At 45.6% G+C, this 20,023-nt stretch overlaps 1 protein-coding gene across 1 annotated transcript; it reads right to left on the minus strand.

Moving 5' to 3' along the window:
- Positions 1 to 3,096: 3,096 nt before the first annotated feature.
- On the minus strand, positions 3,097 to 4,362 carry LOC143177868 (somatostatin receptor type 2). Its single transcript, XM_076376126.1, has one exon. It carries the CDS (start codon positions 4,360 to 4,362, stop codon positions 3,097 to 3,099), a length of 1,266 nt encoding a protein of 421 aa, XP_076232241.1.
- Between the last annotated feature and the right edge of the window lie 15,661 nt (positions 4,363 to 20,023).

The raw sequence follows: 20,023 nt of genomic DNA on the forward strand, positions 1-20,023 counted from the left end.
GCGGAGTTCAATCTCGCTCGTATCGACGATCCTTTGACTCCATGATTATTTGAAACTTATCTAAACAGAGATCGCCGGGTATGGAGTGAGCCTCTGTTGCTTAGTAGTTTTAATATCATAGAAAAATAATTCTGAAACTATGAGAACGAATTCCTTTCCAAAGTGAACAAGTACTGAACCCAACAGCTGAATATAATTCCATGCACAATAGCTCCTGTAGCTAAAATTAAGAAAACATGTGAGCAAATCTGCCAGATAAAAGGACACAGAAAATTCATTTCAAGCTTGTACAAAGAGAATACTGTACTCACGTTAACTGAGCTATAACACAATAGAAGTTACCATAATCTTCCTTAAAAAAATGTACCATATTTTATCCCAGAAAATGAAGCTTGAATTAAGACTTTAATATCCCTGGAACCCACAAGGAAATCGCCTTTTCCACGTGTTCCATATGCCCCATTAAAAGTAGTGTATTTCCCCAACATTCTTCCTCTAATATCGAAGGTAAAGCTTGCCACAGTGGCTCACCCCGTACAATCTTTCGTGTGAAGCTTTTCTTCCCTTATTCTCCGTCGCTAGTAATCCCCCAGGGAATGTTTTTACATCGATGTACAGCTATTTCTCGAACGCAGTCGCGCGGGTAATACGAACGCCTCCGTTTAATGAACAGTCCTCACACTCTCATACGTGCAGAGCGAAATTAGCGGTCGTATTCGAATTGCGAGCGCACGTGACACGGGCTCGTTTTACGAGCAGCCTCGCGTAAACAGCCTCGAGCTAACTTTCTTCTGAACGAGCAATAAAACAGGGAGCCGCGAAACGGCGACGGTTCATCCAGATGGATGGCCCATTCGATATTACTCGGGTTGAATTACTTTTTCGATATGCCGCGATACCACTTTGACAGCTTTTCCAGAAGCTCCAATGCCTGCCGAATGCAACGTCGATTCGACGAGAGAACAGCAAAGCGAAGCTTCGAAGCGTTTCCTCTGCGTAGCATTCCCGGGAAAAATTTCATTCTCCGCCTGCCAGTTACCTTGCTTCCCTTTACCCGCGATTTCATCGCTTTTCGGAAACTCTGAGTGCCCCTCTTCGCTCGCAAGGATAATTCGCTACACCGAAATTCCACGAACGGAGAACTCTGTAACAAGAGACGAGACAGAGAGAAAGGTAAACGCGGAGAGCAATCAGCGTTCAGCTGTTTCCTGCTCGTCGGCGATTCTCTGTTTGTTAAATGGCCCTCTCGAATTTCGCCGTCACTCGGTGGTTTGCCTCAGTCCCGCGACTTCTACGCTTGCATCTTATTCTAGGGTAATTTACAGTCACTTAATTAGAGACAATTGGTACTGATTCCCTCGTTTCTGTTTTATACTACGACAATTGACGATCATAGCGCTGATTTCTCGGTCACCTGGCTTCGTTGAACCTTGGCGATTCTGATTCGTGATCGCGGAAGATGGTTTTAGGTCCAGTCGACCGAGAATCGAGTCCCTTAAGTATAACGCGTTAGACGATCGGCCAGAGTTGCAGGTCTGTTTACTTTGGTGGTCTGGCTCGTGGTATTAGAATTTCACTTCGATGCAGTCCGTTGGTTCGTGTGCGTATCACGCGAGTCTGTGGAAAAAAATATTTACGAAGCGCAAACTATTATACTCGAGACATCTATGAAGCTGGAACAAAGGACGCGAAGGGGATTCGGATCTTTGCAGTCAGACAGATACTTTAACATATTGAACGTAACGAAATTCCATAGCTTGACGATGTATTTGACGCAAGTACAAATTGGAGGTTTATGAATATCAAAGTCTATTTAAAAAAGAAACAGATCCCCATAGTATTCAACATGTTAATGACACCGTTTCTGTAAGGTCGATCGGTCCAAAGAGACGCAGTGTCTGACTGCAAAGAGATTGCAGACCACTGAACCGATTCGAAAGGATTCGAGTCTCGCCACGATTTCTTCTCTGCGTGTCCACTTCGTTGCCAGCGTGAATTCCGGACGAGTCGAAATAATGGAAGAGGGCATTAAGAGAGTAAGAAAATAAGAGAGAAGAATGTGGGAGACGCGAGTCCCTCGGTTCTCGCCGAGGCGCGTCGGATCGATGCTTCTTAGCTCCGAATCGAGTTTGAGGACTCTTTGTACTTTCTTCCATTAGAGATAAGTTCGTCAGGAGAGAACTGTGCCACGAAGGAAATAAACCGATGATTTCCCCTTGCGCAAGAAGTATGGGACAGTAACTGTTCATCTTTGGCACGGTAAACCACTTGCTCTGCCTCGCAGTCCATGCATCTTGACTTCCTGGTATCAATTCAATACACTATCGATATATACAGGACTTCCTTTCGTCTCATTTAACTTCAACAAGCACATTCACCTAGTTCGGCCGAGTGTTCCTCGAACGAGGGTCGTACGAAAATAAGACTGGTCTCTTCGTGGGTCGAGCACAACCTCTGAAGGGATTCACCCCTGTCAAGGGGTCGATTCTTGCCCATCTCCGCCGAAGGAAATCCCCTCCGCTGTCATGCACGCATCGACATTGAAAATCATATATATCCCCAGGCCTTCTGTCAGGTTCAGGCCTAGATAAACGGGCTCTCTTCGTTGGAGAGCGATGGTAGGCATCAGTCACGATTATGACAGACCAAGAAGCTTCGTATCTCATGCTTCCATCTGCCTAGTGGTTTTCGATGTTTCTCAGCTAAACTCCACCGACGATGGGATCAGGTACTGGTCTACAGCGGCAGGAAAGGAACTGGTACTCGTTAAAGGTGCCACGGAGGTCGAGGGAAGCAGAAACACTCAGCGCCATCAATGCTTGACACCTCTTGTAGAAGTAGTATTAAAAATTCGATGGACAGTGGCATCGTTTATATCCAGCCTTCAGGAATCTCTTCTGAAACGATTTCTTCACTTTGTAATTTTCTTTTGTCTCTCGTCTCTTCGAGAGAGGCTCCCCTCTTCAGGTCTCAGTGGATCCAGGGCTCATTGGCCACGTCGACCAAGGGGAGGGCAGAACCCATCTCGCAAGAGACGAGGTTAAGAGGTCACCAGCTCGTTTTCGTTTTGAATCCCCAGGTCCATTTCTCCCAGCTTTACACCTGCGTCAGCAGAGTCAGCTGCGCTCCATTCTTCATGGCCTCCTTCTCCTTTTCTTTCTGATCCTTCGAGTCGTTGCCTATGGTGATATTCGATCGTGACGTCATGGTCACCGTCGTCGTGGAAGTCTTGCTAATCAACAGTCCTCTCTCAGCGTCCTCGTCCTCGGGCTCCAGCCTGGATTGGCCCGAGGCGGCCAGCCGATTCGACTGGTGCCTTTCAGCATTCGCCTTGTTCCTTCTGGGGAACACGCTGTTCTCATTATGCAGCGTCGCGTTCACATCTTTCCCCGCGGCGCAGGTGCACGCCTTCAGGAAGCTCTTCTTAAAATTGTCGCTGAGAAACGCGTAGAGGATGGGGTTCATCGCGCTGTTGCTGTAGCTGAGGAACCCAGCCAAGAGGAAGCTAGTGATCGTGATCTTGCTCTGGCATTGCTTGGGCGGCGTGTAGATCAGAGCAACCTGGGTGAGCCAATAGGGAAGCCAGCAGAGTACGTACACCGTGATCACTGTGAGCACTAACTTAGTCACTTTGCGATGAGATCGTTTCTTCTCTTTGGACTTATTCTTCGGCCCGACAGTTTGGAGCTTTCTGATGACCAAGAAATAAAAGATCAGAATAAGAACCAGAGGAATAGCGAAGCCTAGAATGAACGTGTACAAAGTAAACGTCGTGTGGCCTTCGTGATCATTAGGCCAGTAGATATTACAGTTGATACCCTTCGCTGACTCCATCGCATTTGCATATAGGAATATAGGTATCATGAACAGAGCACTCGTGGCCCACGCTGTCAAAGAAACTATCTTTGAAATGAAGGGCGTGCGTATCTTCGGGGAAGAAATAGGATGACACACTGCTATGTACCTATCTGCACTCATGATAAAGAGGAAGATACTACTAGTGAACTGGTTGATGCTGGTAGTCGTCATGTACGCTTTGCACATGATCTTGCCGAATATCCAGCTCCGTAGGCTCATCGTGGTGACCAAGAAAGGTATGCCTATCAGGAAGCACTCGTCAGCTATCGCCAGGTTTACGATATACATATTAGTGACCGTCTGCATCTTGGAGAATCGCAGCACCACGTAGATCACCAGAGTGTTGCCTAGGAGACCGACGATGCAGACTAGAGAGTAGAGTATCTGGTTGACCAGCGAGACGATCGGCAGATCCGCCTCGCAGTTCTGTATCATCGAGTCGTTCTGGCTCACTTTCCGAGCGTAGTCGATGACGCTCGTCGTGCTCATTATCGTGGCGTTCATCTTGGTCGAGTGGCTCTCCTAAGAGGGTCTTTTGTCTCAGCCGTAAATCTTCTTTCTGTTACACCTGCGCTCACCTCTCGCCCTCACCCTTCCACGATCTCCACGGACGATTTCCAAGATTCGAGAGCAATCAGTCAGCGAGGAGAGGTCGTCTCGAGGCCCCTCGCTTCACCTCTTCCTCGATCGCTCTGCCTCGATCGCGTCTCGACCGCGATCCAGTTAAATACGCGTTCTTCGTGCTCTGTTTGGTGACACAAAGGCTCGATGCGTCGACGACGACAGTAAGGGGGATGGGACCGACGTCATTCCGTCAGGCGTCAAACGATCGTGCTTCTGCGAGCGCGATAATCCGAAGAGCCTCGGTTACCAGCTGCCCTGCTCTCTCTCCAGCCTGCAACAAAAGAAAAGACGACTCTCAGATCGCGCAATTTTAAGGTACGACAGCAAGGACGATTTCAAAAACTCGGTTCACCCGAGTTTTTACGAATCAACGAGGACCATTATGCTCGACTGTCATGAAGATTACATCTTCGTCTAGCGACGATTAAATGCTGAGGTTACCACGGTTTCACGATTGCTGTAGATCATCGAGGGTGCTTCAACCAGGCTTACTTGGCTCGAGGGACTCTGGAGATTCTAGATTTATGGGCACGAAGGGGGAAATGTTAATTTTTACGATCTTCGATGGTGGAAGTTTGCGAACTTCCGCTTGACGAGGCGTTTGAGGGCTGAGTGGTCCTGGTTGACGATAAAGAAGGAGTTACTTGGGATTTTCAGTACAAGAGGACCTCGATTAACTGGCTTAAAATGAGTCTCAGATCAGAAACACCCTTCTGATGTGTAATTTTCTTTTCTTTGATAGTCTATTTTTAAGTCGTCGTCTAAAAAACTGAAAAAGATTCTTTAATCAAGATTTTACTAAATTTCTATAACTCCAATAAGAGTATTCGCGAACTCCAAATTAGCTAATGCATCCTAGAAAAGCATATCCATCTTCTACCACATCCCACCAGCAAAAGTAGATCTTCTCCCTTAAAGCAGGGTTTAATCTACCAGAATCGATCTTTAGCCTTGTCAGATCAGACCCCCTTTGGCAAACCAGTTCTTCTCGAAGTAAACTCGCGCAACTCATGGTAGCGCCATGAGCCCAAAATCTTGTTGACAACTTGAGATTGTAGCCTGAGCACGAGGCAAGCACAGGGTCGCCGAGAAAGGAGATTGCAGGGGTCGAACGGTCACAGTGTCAGCCGCGCTGACCCGTGACTGCCAAGTCGAAAGCTACAGCGTTCTGGCCCACCGCAAGCTCCTCGTCTGTTACAACGGGTTAGCCGAACAAATGGTTCTCAGTTCGGAAACTCGGGACCAGAGGGCCGTAACGCGAATGTAAAACTACGTCTTGGTCTCTGTGGTGACCACGGGCCGAACGTTTACAGGAGACGCGGAAGAAAAACGCAAACGACTCCCTGTAGGACCCTGGAGCTACACGTGTTACGGCGAACGCGCGCTCAATGCTTTCTGTTTGTTTCTTCGCTCGTCGGACACCCACGAGATGAAAGCTCCCTGTTGTTTCATGGGAGCAGCGAGTAATCGACTTTAGTCCTTTCAGGCTGCTTCCAAGGGGGATAGAAGTTTCTGGGAAACGTTGCAACGTGGTCAAGTGTTGGTAACTCGATTCGTGAATTGCTGGAGTTTTCTAGTTTTTAGGAGTTGAGGGAAGAGAGATTTTAAAGAGTATTTCAAAGAGTTGCAGTCATTTTTCAGAGTCTCTTCTTGAAGTGTAGCGTATAGATACCTGAAAAAATTTGGAAATTTCAATATGGTCTTCATAAGTAGAGTTTCTAGAATTCAGGAAACCTCAAAATGCAGAATTTCCAAGTAAGAAATATTTCGTAAGTCCAATTAATTATATCCCCATTATTTTAAAACCGCTTACCGAATCGAGTTAAAGTGACTGAGGGGAGACATATCGTTTCACGACCATAATGTCCGTAAGCGCGGCTCGTTAGCTCCTCCCATGATTAAAGGAAGAGTAAACAGCGACGCTCGTCGCGTGAGAAAACTCGCGGAGCGTCGCTTTGAAGCATAATGAGCCTCGATCGATCGCCATTATCGAAGCGTCCCTTTCTACCCTGGTAATTAGCCAGCAAGTGGTTGTCTCAACGTTTCAGCGATTGATTTTCCCCACGCATTTCCATCCTCCGCCCTCCAGGACTTTTATACCTTCTCTTGTACTCCAATATTTCATCATGAATTATAACAAGCCCTGTGGCACAGCAACATAAGACCGCTGGACCAACTATCGACAGAACATTATCAGTAAATTTGCCCTGTAAGCTCGTGAATTAGTTCGAGCAATATTTGGCTGAAATCCAGGGCTTGGTAGCAACACGTGGAATCCAGTATTAAAAGCTGAGTTCCAGGTGGATCCCCTCAAAAGCGAATCTCCGTGTTATTACTGTCCCTGCGCCCTTTCTGTTCGCTCGGAAAATATCCCTCTAAGAATATCATTACGCAAGCAAGCTCCTAATATTACCACGACTACCCTAAGTGGTCGCAAGGATCCTTTTGTCCCAGTCAACGTGAGCTACATTAATACTACGTGTTTAACAGCGAATCGCTGAACACTTCCCACCGCAGAGGGAATTCTTGTTGCAGTAAGAAACATATTTCATCTGAAAACATTGATACTGTATAAGGAAACATAGCTAGAGAATTCCCGAGAGAGATTCGTCAGCTGCAAGAAAAATATCTGAATAACAACCTGTTTGTACAGTATTCGGTCTCTAATAACGCAAGCAAGGAGACGTTTCATTATTCATGCAAATATTCATGCTTGACAAACTCGATGCTTCTTAATGGTCCTAGTTAGCAGTATCGACTTCTTACACGTTGACAGAAATCGAAAACTGAGCGATTAAAAATTTTGTTAATAACTTCTCTCTGAAAGGAAGATTACTGGTCGGTCTGACTTATGACTGTCCATGACTACTGCGTCCGCCTCTGTAAAATTACGAGTCGAGCCAGCAGTCACGTTTCACCAGGAGCTTCGTACGTCTCGGAAAACCGCGACGCAAGCAAGATCGTAGGAAAAACGCTTCTCAAAGTCCCGCGTCCACGACAATTGGATGGTCCTTTACCTGCCCGCGCGAATGAACGCCCGCGGCAACGGATCTCTGAGTTTGTCTCTTTCAGAAGAACTCTCGAGGGACTGGCGCTTTTCACAGATAAGTTTTGATCCAAGCAATCTCCCCGATTACTTAGTGCTTGAAGAATTGAGAAAGGCATTGGAGCTCCTCGGATTTCCAGCTCGCCATTAGAGGCTTTTTAATATTACAATTCCCTCCGTGAACTTTACGCCCGCCAGGTAGAAGCCACCCTGCTTTTACGGCGCACAAAGTGCAGCTTTTCGGCTCCTGAAGTTTTAATAACGAAGTTTGTCATAAGTCGAGTCCCACGTTGGGACCATTTGAAAAATGCACGAGTTTTCGAGGAATAATCTGCAGTGCAGCGCTCGGGGCTGAAGGAAAAACGGGAAACGTCAGCGTCACGTATCTCCGAGGGGAAGAAAGCCGCGGAATAACAAGCCGGGGAGCGTGGAAACGCGAGGACGAAGGCGTCAGCGGTTCGTGACACCTGCGACCGCGCGAAATTACGAGAAACGCGAGCAACCTCACGAAGCTGCAAAAATTTGCATCGCGCTTGATCTTACGTCAACCTGCAATGAAGGCTCGCCTTCTCCTCGCTGGCTTTTCGTTACATTTTTCCATCGATCGTGCGCTCTCATCGAAGGAAAATGGGATCCAGCGAGGGTTGGGGGGCGGTGGTGAGCGTAGGAAATAGCACGGGTTACGGGGCGCGAAGACAAAAGGAAAAAAGAGGTCGTCGGTGTCTCCAGGGTGGCGAAGGGGTGGAGAAATTAATTACCCCCCTGGCTCGGCAACGAGCAGGCACTAAAAGTAGAAACTCGATCAACTGAATATACAGGGTGCCTCCATGTCGGTGCTCTCCTGGCGAGCAGTCCTTGAGAGCTTCGAGATGGAACGTCTTCTTTTTCTTCCTTCCTTCCTTCCTTTCTCCAGTCGTCAAACTTCCGATTGATTGTAAATCCGACGCGATAAACTCGAGTGGTTCAAGGACAGAGTAAGAGCGTCGTTTGCATATCGATCACGGATATCCGCTAGCAGGTTGCCGCTTCCGGTTCGTTTCTATTCGCTGCAAATTGAAATGTCTCCTCGGGCACGCTATAAAATCTCGATAGGTCGTCGAAAATTAAATGCGACTGAAAGGGAACGATATTCTCTGGGCTATGGATGGGTAATTTATTTATACGTCCTTGCAGGAATAATTTAAAAACAGCGAGCCACATCTACGACACGTATACCGAATTCTAATTCTGTTATGTAACTCCGTTCCATCTTGTGCGTTGCGTAATCGCGTGATAAAAACATGTTATCTTTACTCGAGTGAAAGGGCTGATTCAGTGATCCTGGCGAATGCTGTACCATGTTTGATTTATGAGAATGAAATTATTGCTCGATTAACTTGTAATTGTCCTGGAATTACCATTACTTAGCGGACCGAGAGTGGGCTGCGCTGAAAGGTTAATGAGATATCCAAGTCCGTTCGCGCGGCAATTGAAGTTCGATAATTTTCGCATTCTCCGATTCTCGAGCTACGACGTCGTAAAGTTTCGTGCTCTAGGGGAATTTTGTTCGTTGGGCAAAGGTATTCCGGAAGCGGGTGTATCGGTTAACAAAACTCGCGAGAGGAAATTAAACGGCGATCGGAGCGCAGCTTCCGGACGAACGTCGCGCTCGATACGTGGAGTCCAGCGTTACCTAGCTTACAACGGAACTCGATCCCACCGACTGTAACCTCGTTTTTCCCTCGACTACGGAGATTCCGAGAATTACCGCCGGCAATCGGTTTACACTGCCCCCATCGTCGGTCCTCTCAAAGCGTTAATTTCCAATTCAATTTACCCATCTCGATACTAGGATAGGCCTGCCTGTGCGGTGTGTGGGAATGCCACTGCCAAATATTGTGATTCGTGAATATTCAAGTCTTCAAATATTCGAATTTTGAGGCTTTTCAGTTTTCAAATATTCAAAATTTCAAATATTTAAAATTTCAGATATTCAAAATTTCAAATATTTAAAATTTCAAATATTCAAAATTTCAAATATTCAAAATTTCAAATATTCAAACATTCAAAATTTCAAATATTCGAATATTCAAATCTTGAAATGTTAAAATTTTGAAATATTCAAATCTTGAAGCTCCTAAATTTTCAAACGCTCAAATTGGTGAATCTTCAGTCTTTTCATTAGTTAAGAGTTTTAAATCTCGATCTATGTAACAGAACCACCTACCTTCTACTAAATTAGGGCTCTCAGAGAATTCCTCAAAATCCCTACACACCACATTACCGGCTCTTGCTTCGATTAATCGTCGTTCTATAGCCTAAAGCATGCATCTCGTCAAATATTGCGCCGCTGTCGCCATTTCCAGTGAAATAATGCATTAGTTCTGCGTTTAGCTAGCAAACTGCTCGACCAGTAGCAAACAACTCTGTTGCCAACATCCTCGGGTTCACTGTTGAAGATGGCCCACCTCGCGGAACAAATTGGACATGCTTTGTAACCGATACAAATAAATTGATTGCTCACGAATCCTCGCGCTTTGCAAGCAAATCAAGGGAGAGAATGAAGACGAATACGCAAGGCATCGGGGACCAGATTTTCCCTGTGTTTTCATTTCGAGAGGTATTCGCCGGAGACCTCGCCCTCAAGATACGATTCCTCCTTGTATTTCCACGCTCCGCGTCCCCGTGAAATCGGCTCCTATTTCAACTTCGTCTCCTGGAAGATAAGTGAGAGATCGAACGTTCCGTCTTCGAGGAGGAAAATCTCCTCTGAGTTCCATTTACCGTAAAGTAACGTATTGTCTTTGTTACCGCAAATCCATTCGGGGAACTTTAAGCTGTAAGATTGATACTAAATTAAAGGGAGTCGGGGGAAGTCGGAAGTGTCCACAGACTCTTGTGATAGAAGTAGCGAGGTGGAACTTGAAAGCTGAAACTTGGGTAGACTGATACAAGTGGCGTGGAGGGACGTCAAATCGATAACTCGAAAGATGGGTGGACGTGTTAAATCGAATAACCTCAGGAGCGAGGCTCCACGGTAGTCATCGACGAGTAAACAGGCTTCTCGAGAATTAGTTTTTCCTAATAACCTCTTGGATAAATTCAATTCCTCTTCAGGGAGATTCACGCGGAATATCGAATCGCGTGTCGTGGATGAGTTGACGTTGTAAATTGGTTATGGCTTGGTAGGGAACAACCGTGGACGTGTCTGTAGAATATTAATTTTAGAAACCCGAAGTTTCTGAGAAGATGAAATATTTACAATTATTTTTGCTACGAGAAAAAAAATCGTCGGTGTACTTAATTTAAGTTTTTTAATAAAAAGGAGCCCAACTAAAAACTGTTCAACTCACCCAGAGCTTCTCAGAGTGAAAATATCTTTCTCTTGAAGAATTCTGCAACTTTATCCATAATTGCATCTCGAAACACTTGTACCGCTAATCCCAGACGAGATAAAAATCTTTAAAGCGCGAGTTTTATCGTCTAGGGATTCCAACATCCACAGATTCTCTCACGATCGAACGCGCCACGTGACGACATCGATAATCGTGTCGAAAGCTGCATTAGAATTCCACATTCGCCACTCGTATCCTTCCCACCAGTGGCAGCGCTCCAAAGGGGGATGCTGTTTTCACATCTCTGCTGATATTCCGCCAGGAATATTCGGTTAGACGAGATACAACTCGGAAATAAAATCTAACGATTCCTGCTACCCACTACTATTATTCCTACTAACGACTCTCCATGTATCCTGGAAAAGAAGGGTGTTCCCAGAGTAGAAGAACTCAATTGTCCCCATTTTTTATTTAGATACAGACCAGGGTAATAAGGCCCCCCATCGCCCTTCTTAGTGGATTATTCCGGATAATCCAGGGTTCTCGTGCAATTACGTGAAAGTCAATTTCTCCAGTGCAAGGTCCGCCCATGGAGCTTACAGCTTATTAAATTTGAACAATACATTAGCGGTCTGTCTTTGATGCTTCCAAAATCCTTCTAGTGTCCCATCGTTTCTCTCAAGTTCTTTTAAGCGCGTAGGTATAACGTCGTTGCAGAGCAAAGGAAACTCACGAAACGGCTTAATTAATTTCCGTGAGAGGGTTCCGTCGTATAGGGTCAAAAAGATTGCCGAGATTTCGAGGCGAGATTGCTCCAGTGCCTTCATATATCTGGCGGTGGATAGTTTCAGTGGTTTCGCTCGGGAAAATGATATCGTCGGACCTTAAGGGAAACGACGCTGGCGAGCGAATGGAAATCCAGCGACGGGATTCAAGCGACCACCCGCATCTCGCCTCTCGACAGTCGGTTATCTGGACGATAACACCTACGAGGCGATCTCGTCTCGCCTTTGATTTACATTTCCTCCGAGGATGCAGGCTATTAGTCCTTTCACAATATCGGTGGCAATCCTTCATCGGAGCGTATCCTGTCGATGGAACTGGCAAGTTTATGCGATCGTTAACGCGGCGTGCTGGCCCTTTGATGGAGGTGATCGATGGAAAAGTCCGATGATTAATGGAACGACGAAAATTCGAACTGGGGATCGGGCGAGTGCACGATTCCTGTTATCGTTTCCCATTTTCTGCCGCCTCAAAGGACCTGCGAAACCACCCCCGCTTCATGTCGAACTTTAATTAAATTTTTTCTGTCTCTCGAGGGCTCTTCGTCACTCGACGCTGCTTTATGAGTGTCGAACACGAGACACGTTGCTTTCTTGTGTAATGAGGCCTCTCACTGTCCTGCGTCCTTTGAACACTGCGATGCGCTGTCGAGGCTTAGCAGTGTTTAATCGCACGCTGTACGGGCTGTCTTTATGGCTCTTTGTCGTTTGACGTGGGATATTAATCGCTGGGCTTGTGGTACTTTTTTGAAGCTTCGTAGAGGAAACGCTCGAACGTATGAGAACACGTTTCGAGTTGCTTCCTTCGATTTGGGAGTCGTTCCACGGAGAGAAAAACTTTCCAAGCTGCTCCCTCGAATTTCCCAGCGAGTCTCGTGAAAAACAGACTTCCTGCACTTTACTGCTTCAACTCGGAGGCTCGTAGAACACCCCTCGTGGCACCAGCTTGGCCAGCTTCCCTTTTTTTCTGAAATTAAAGCCCTCCGGGGAGGAGTAGCCAAGTTTCCTTTCGTACGCCCCTGCCCATGGGCAGGGAACTTTAGAGCGGCATCCTAGGGGATGTAAACAGTCAAGGGTGGTTCAGTTTGAACACTCCTGAAGGGACTCGTCATTGTCAGCCTCGATAAACTTCAACTACTTCCTAGTGTCCCCCTCTTTCAGGACAGGTCACGCGTTTCCTTGTGGAAAATTCAAATTACGAAATTGTCCCAAGGCATAGTGTCCTGGAATTAGTTCAGATAAGATCGAATCTCTCGTAGGGGGACTTCCTTGGGTATCTGCCTGTTGGGAGATCTATTTCTCTCAGGGGACATTTACTTACTCTAGGTTTTTCAAATCGATTAAAATTTTCTGTGGAACTACAGTAGTCTTCCTTGTGAAATCGTTTCTCGAATTATAACACTTCACAAATTACAGATAATATAGCTCAGGCCTAGGACTTTTCGATTTTCAATTTGTTCTCTAATATTCACCCACAAGAATCTAATAAAAAATGATTATGAAATGAATTCAAGCTTACCAGACGATAACCCCCTGCAAATTTCAAGGTCTATAACATTTATAGCCAGTTGAAATATTCTAAGTCTAGCTACAGAAGACTATGAAAGCAGATCATCAAAGAACCACCCACTTTCATGATCATAAGGCAAGAAAGAAAACGACCTAGCGACCATCATACATAGAATCACGAGAAATACTCCGCGCCAGAGTCGTGATAAGCTTGTAGACGACTCAGGACATAGACAATTCCGGAAGTTTCGCAGCAAAGACCAGTTTCCCCTGTAATTTCCACTAGCATCAACGACAGACCTGTAACCGTTGTAACAGCGATCATATTTTTACGATTGCGCTCGTAAACGCGTATTCACGATACCATGGGCTATTTTGGAGGCTCTCCCCCCCATGAGAAACTGTGGACTGGCAGGACGCTACAGCTTTAGTGCCCTGTGTGGTCCATAAATCTCCCCGAGTGTGGACTCATGAAAAGACGCGCTTTAATAAAACCGTGGAGCGAATGAAAAACTATGCGTCGCGGTTGAAAAGCTCGTAAAGGGCCGCGTCGTTTCTGCAGGACGTTTACGGTGCCACCTTTGATTGGCAACTAAAAGTATACTAGGGGCTGCGTTTGCTAAACACTCGTTTCCCTGCGTCCGTTTTTATTAGCCCACTGTATGCACTTCGACGAACACAGCTGCGTACGCCAGGCAGAGTTTCAAAGGAATTCTGACGAAATTGAAATAAATTCCAGACAGTGGGCGCGAGTCTTTGCCCGCTGGGAGGACGTTTAAAAGGGTCCCGGGTCGGTGGACTAATCGGGGTCGAGATCCAGGAATTTCGCGAGCTTCGCGAGACGCTTCGCGGAAATGGAGGCAGAACGGTGCGCAATTTAATAAAGAAGCCCGTGTTTCAGCAAATATACATCGGGTGGAGGGAAGAAGAAGATGGAGGAGGAGCCGCAATTGCGCCATTCCGCCCTTCGTAAATGCAATATTCGAAACTGTTGCCAGATAATTCCCGCAGTCGTCAGCGTTACGTCAAGAGAGACCACGGCACCGCGGCGGAAAACTAATAAAGTCCCTCCCCGATCAAAGCGCGGTAATAATCTGATCCTCGGGAGGATCGCGTTATTATCGGCCTGCCCGTTTCCCCTTATCGTCTCCCATCGATACAAGTCCCCATCATGGTGCATTTTTGCCACCCAAAATAGGGGGGAGAAATCGCTCGTTTCGCTTTATAACCTTCCCTAGTCGTTCCCTGAAACACCCCTGAAGAATGAATTCCCGTGAATTCATTTTTCGCGGGCGTGGCGATCGATTCGCGCGATTTTCTCATCGATACCTCTCAGCTATCGTGGATCTTCTCCCTGAGTCAGGAATTTATGCGCGACAGCTTTAAGACCCGCCGTAAATGCTCGGTGGAACGGCGAATCTCGGTTAAGGGACGATTTGCTGGGCGGTCGAGGGGGTGAAACAACTTCGGGAAATACGAGACATTTCCCGCGCACAATGCCGCGGAGATACGCGTGCGACTCGCTGGCCAGAAAAGCGTGATGTCGACAGGGCCTTTGTATAGGGACCCGTGTACCGCTGCCAGATTGCGGTCTAACAATGTCACAAAGACATATTGCGTTTGGGGAAAGCTAATATCAATTGGGGAATCGCTGTTTCTGGATTAGCGATGATAGTGTTATGAGAGTGGGATAGGGGGTGGTGCAAATGGTGGAGGTGGACTTGTGACAGTAGTTTTCCTCTACTGTCCTTAATATTCCTACTATACTGCAATGTATTACAATACAATTGATCTAAATTTAAGATGAATAAAGAACCACTCTTGTAAAGAAGATATTGAGAAATTATTTTAGAGAAGGGAAATAATCTTTTCATGAGAAGATCCACAGCAATAACTGAACTGTATGTACTGCTGAGGTTCATTACTCGACTCCATTGTCGTCACAGTTTCCATCTGTCTTGTATTCACAGAGAATCTGCAAGTAAATAACATTTCGCAACACAATCTTAATTTTTCTAGCGTCAAATCGAATCTCACACTATAGAAAACCTACTTTGCTTTCCGGATGTCGAGGAGAGACTACAAAGAATCTATAACAAGATCTTCCTCGAGATCTCGATACTTCAATTGTGTTTTAGCGAGAAGTGGAGCTTCTTAAAGAGGGGTCGAAATCGAAGGAAACCCTAGTTCTATTATGGAATCCCAAAGGGTGGTAATATCAGTCCTTCTGTCCTCGGTTCCTCGCGAACTTCCACGCGTGACTCGACTCCACAATGCCCACTTTCCTCTCTGCTCCAAACCCCGAGGTTCTATTCCATCGTTTGGAGAGCCAGCTAATCGATCAAAGGAGGGCACCTTCGCTTCCTAAAGTAGACATTCCTAATTTTATCAAACCAACAATGAACACAAGACTCTTCCAACCTTTTCTACGAATTCAGTGACTCCCAGGAAATCCTCTCCTCTACAAAACCTCGATCCCTTCAGGCGCACTGAAAAACACGAACGGAAGTGAACAGAAATGTTTAACAACCGGTTGTTTCTATTTCAACCGAGGGCAATCCAAAATAACGAGAGAATCGCGCGACGATGCGCGACTGGACGCGATACCGTTTATTTAAACATCGAAATTGGAAATCCGCGAACGAGCATGAACGATAAGCTTTATCGCTGAAAAACGCCTGCACGATAATTCTACGCTGCGCACGGGGGTGGCAGGGACAAGGGGAGTATCGCGAAGCGGCGATGGCTTTCGGTGAAACGGAACAAAAGTCCTGCAACCTGGAAAATATTACCTGTAAAATCGCGTGAAATGCTGGCAGAGACACACGGGGCTCGATCATAACGATTGTTCGAGGGGGATTGCTCTGCTGCTCGTGGAATCCCCTCGTTCTAGGTGTCGCGCGACTGATAACTGGGACACGTTGTCGTCCCGAGCGTGTTGCAGTTTGTTTGCTCGTGTCTGCTCGCGATAGTTGCTCTCGCGAATGAATCCCTGCGACAGATTGGTGCCTGACCAATTTTCCGACGGGGAGGCAGGGGCGGTGAAATGTGCAATTGGGGATGAAGATTTCTAGAGCTCTTGGAGAGTTATTGTCACTTTGTTTAGAGGAGGATTACGTTCTTCTAAGTACATCTTGAATTTTTGTACAAGCTCGTAGCTAATGGGGAAACACGTATTTTTTAAATAGTGTTTTAACTTTGAAGAATCAGACAGTCACAAGAAAAGGAAATTAATGAATGTTTCTCTTGAGGTCATTATTAATTTTAAGCAAAATCAGAATTTTTGGTACACCGAAGTTCTCTCGTTAATGTGACTCATTTGCTTTAAATAATTTCAAGTTATAATGAGCATACTAACAAGCTCATAACTAGAGAATATATCGTACCTTGTATTTGGTATTGTGTTGGCGAACAGAGTTATTACCAATGCGAATAAATATCACATCACACCGTTCCACGCAAAGGGTAGTTTGTAGTCGAGAACAATAATAAGTAGCCACAGTTTCAGCCTCATTTTCATCGTTTTGAATACTTGTTCAGCGTAGTTAAATGGCTCCTTTGTGTCAATTCAATCGATAAGTGACACTGACCCGCGTTAAAGATGAATAATTCGCGAATTTCCGACCTCGGGACTCGCAAATTACACGTTTTTGCCTCGCTTGCGTTCAGGAATGCATTATTGCACACTCCTGTCGAACAATTTTCCCAGTTAGCAGTTGAAAATTCGTAAATGCAAATGGTTTACAGCGGTGATCGCGACGTATCCAATTGTCGGGATTAAACAGCATCACAGAGGCATGGAATCGAAATCTAACTCCGCTGCAGGCGTCACTGTAACTTTTAGCTCCGCTCGAGCGATCATGGAGCTGTTTACGCAGCGAGTTTCCATAGCGCAGGCTGTAGCCGCGGGCAATCTACGACTTATATAAAACACAGAATGGATGTTGACGCGGGCAGGGGCGAGAGAGTTGATTGAAAACGCGGAACGATCCCTTTAATTTCCAGCGGCGCGAGAAATACAACCGTCTTGGTATTGTAATTAAGAAAGTCCTTGTCCGGCGTATTAATTAAATCGGGGAAAAGAGCGACGGGAGGAAAGAACAGGCGCGATAATCGTGACCCGTGGAAGGCTCAGGCACCTCGACTAGACGGAAATTAGCTTTATTACAAATCGATATGTCTGCGACGATATTGGAACTCCATCTTTGCGCGATTTCTCAATTCCCATAACTGAATCATCTACGAGACAGAGTATCTATACTTTGATACCCTGTAATGGATGATCCCTCTGAACTTCTTCCCAGGGACAGTTCTATCGAGAATACTCCAGCGACAGGTGGATCGCGAAACAAATGACTTGGACTGACAGAGTTAAAAACTGAACTAACATGGCATATAGAGTCTTCAAATAGAGTCGCAGCCCTCGTCTCCAATTAGCAGTAATGAGGAAAGTTTCCATCGCTATCGTTGACGATTAAAATTCGATGCTTGTGACTTGGCCGAGGAACACTTGGACGTTCTAGGATAGGTCCGAGTTAAATTTAAGCTGTTCGATTACACAGTTAGCTCTCTGAAGGCCTTTGTGGTATCGTTTCTTGACCTCGTGAATTTTTCATCCACCCAGTTCTCTTATAACCTAGCTCTGTTTCGTTTGAGCAGATTCGATGTTCGCCTTGTTGCGAAGGAAACCTGAATGTCACGAGTTGAAATGCAAGTTTATGGGAGAACCTCATTCACTGCATTGGTCAGTGTACACAGAGTTGATATATAAATAAGCAGCACGTGTGGTCTGTTTCTGAGAGGAAGGTCGATGATCGGGGGTATTTGAGAATTAGTATTTTGGAACTGGTCTTTGAGAGAGACCTAGTTTGATGAATTCTACCACGTCCAATGTTAATGATTACATTAAGGTAGCATTTGCCTCTCCTTACTTTAGTTGAGATCAGGGTTCTAGACCTTTTTGTGGTACAGACATCACACTAAAGGGTGAATGAGCACTTGATTAGGGGATGAAGACGCATACCAAAAAAGCGACACCCTTCTGATGGATCTATTTCGTCGAAGACACCTTTTTTTCTGAGTCTATATATACACAGATCGTTATACAAGGATCAGCAGGTCTTCATCGATTCAGTAATTAACAGTGCCTCACAGATTGACAAGTTATCGCATAGGTGTTCACAATGGTATGATTAATTGAGAGGGATGACTCTGCTATTCTGACAACAGAGAGTGGGCAGGTACGATTGACGTTTATGATTTGTTAATAGACCAACCTAATTCATTTCTCTAAAATTTCGTAAATAGTGTTCTTTAATTAAACATATAATAACGAAATTTCCGCTTCAAGAGATTTTAAAGGTCTAGTAAAACGCTTCCTTGATTTCGATTCCCTCTGAAACACGAAATATTAATTTTTGTTAATTAATCCCTTCCGAATTGGCTCAATCTCATTGCCGCGACACTAATATCGGTATGCTTTGTTTAATTAATTCGTTCGTCTCGTGTCCATTATATTTTTGCATTTTGGCTCGTACTGAATTAACCATACGCTCGATGCAGACTAATTAGTGCGCAGACCCTGCAGCAGCCCCCACCAGCGATCGTCATAAAATTGACGCGAAATCCATCATCGGAATTCATCGAGCTCCTCACGCTCTTAATGGGGTGCGAGTTTCCGTTAAATGCTATAAACAAATCCCTTTAAACCTCGAATACGTCCGCAATATGAGTCCCACACACTTTTGGAAAGGATATTCTGGCTGAACGTTTGAAAAGTTGCTGCGAACGTCAGGGTAACCTTTAGAAAAATTCCAGGAATTCGATTGAAAATGAAATTCGAAGTCATCACATGTAATTCCCCCAGCTAATAACACGTCACTTGAGTTACTAGGGTCGAGCAGGCAATTTCAAACTCGGACTCCAATTTCTTCTCTACCCTGGCTTCATCTTCGAATACGCTGCAAATGCAAACGTTTCCATGAATCAACGCGTATCGATTCCTCGCGATGGCCCTTTTAGGAAGGTCTATCTTGTATTCACATATCCCAACCAACGCGATTGTCAATGCAGAATAGCTGCAAATATGAAAGGACGACCGTGTATTCAAAATTTTCACTCGAAAGTGGATCGAAACCTCGTTAGCGCGAGATAACGAAAGGTCACCTCCTTCCTCGAATCTCACGAAAATATCACGATTTCTTCAGATCACAGGGTCTTTCTGCATAGCCTATTTCGAGGAAATCTCTTTAGGGAACCGGAAATCACAGGGACGATGGCAGAGCCGTAGGAATTCGAATGGACCGAATTCAGCCCGAGGAACTTTCCAAACTCGGTTACAACAGGATCGCTCTTTTCCTTATTCGCGAGTAAAAGGGATATTTAAATAAAGTCGACGATCAAACTTCGAGCTACCCTAATGGAATATAATTGAGAGGAACTTCCGTGACTCTGTAATAAAAGTTGAATCGAGAGCAAACTAACCCTCTGTCCTCTGACAATAACAGGATCATCTCCCTAACCCATTTTCGACTTCCTTCCTCTTTTGTCACGCTTTTCAGGAACCTAAAACCAGTAAGACCTAAGACCAACAACTTAAAACCAGGCATCCTTCGACTCTTCGATCAGTTCCAAGTTTTCACTACTAGGACACGCGAGGGGTGGCTCTCGTCCTCGCTTTGAATCCGTCACGTGTACACGCACGTTTCCATCGGTTGCTTCGATTCTCATCCCCATGAGATCCCCTCGTGCCCCTCTGGTTAATCTTCCTTCTCGATCGTTCGCGCAGGGTCTTCGACTTTTATCGTCCCACAGTGTTCCCATTCGAGCGCAAGTATCGTGAGCTCCTCGTAACTCCCGACATTATGCAGTTCGCGGGAACGACGACCGAA

Source organism: Calliopsis andreniformis, chromosome 4 (genome assembly GCF_051401765.1).
Source record: "Calliopsis andreniformis isolate RMS-2024a chromosome 4, iyCalAndr_principal, whole genome shotgun sequence".
Classification (NCBI taxonomy): Eukaryota; Metazoa; Arthropoda; class Insecta; order Hymenoptera; family Andrenidae; genus Calliopsis; species Calliopsis andreniformis.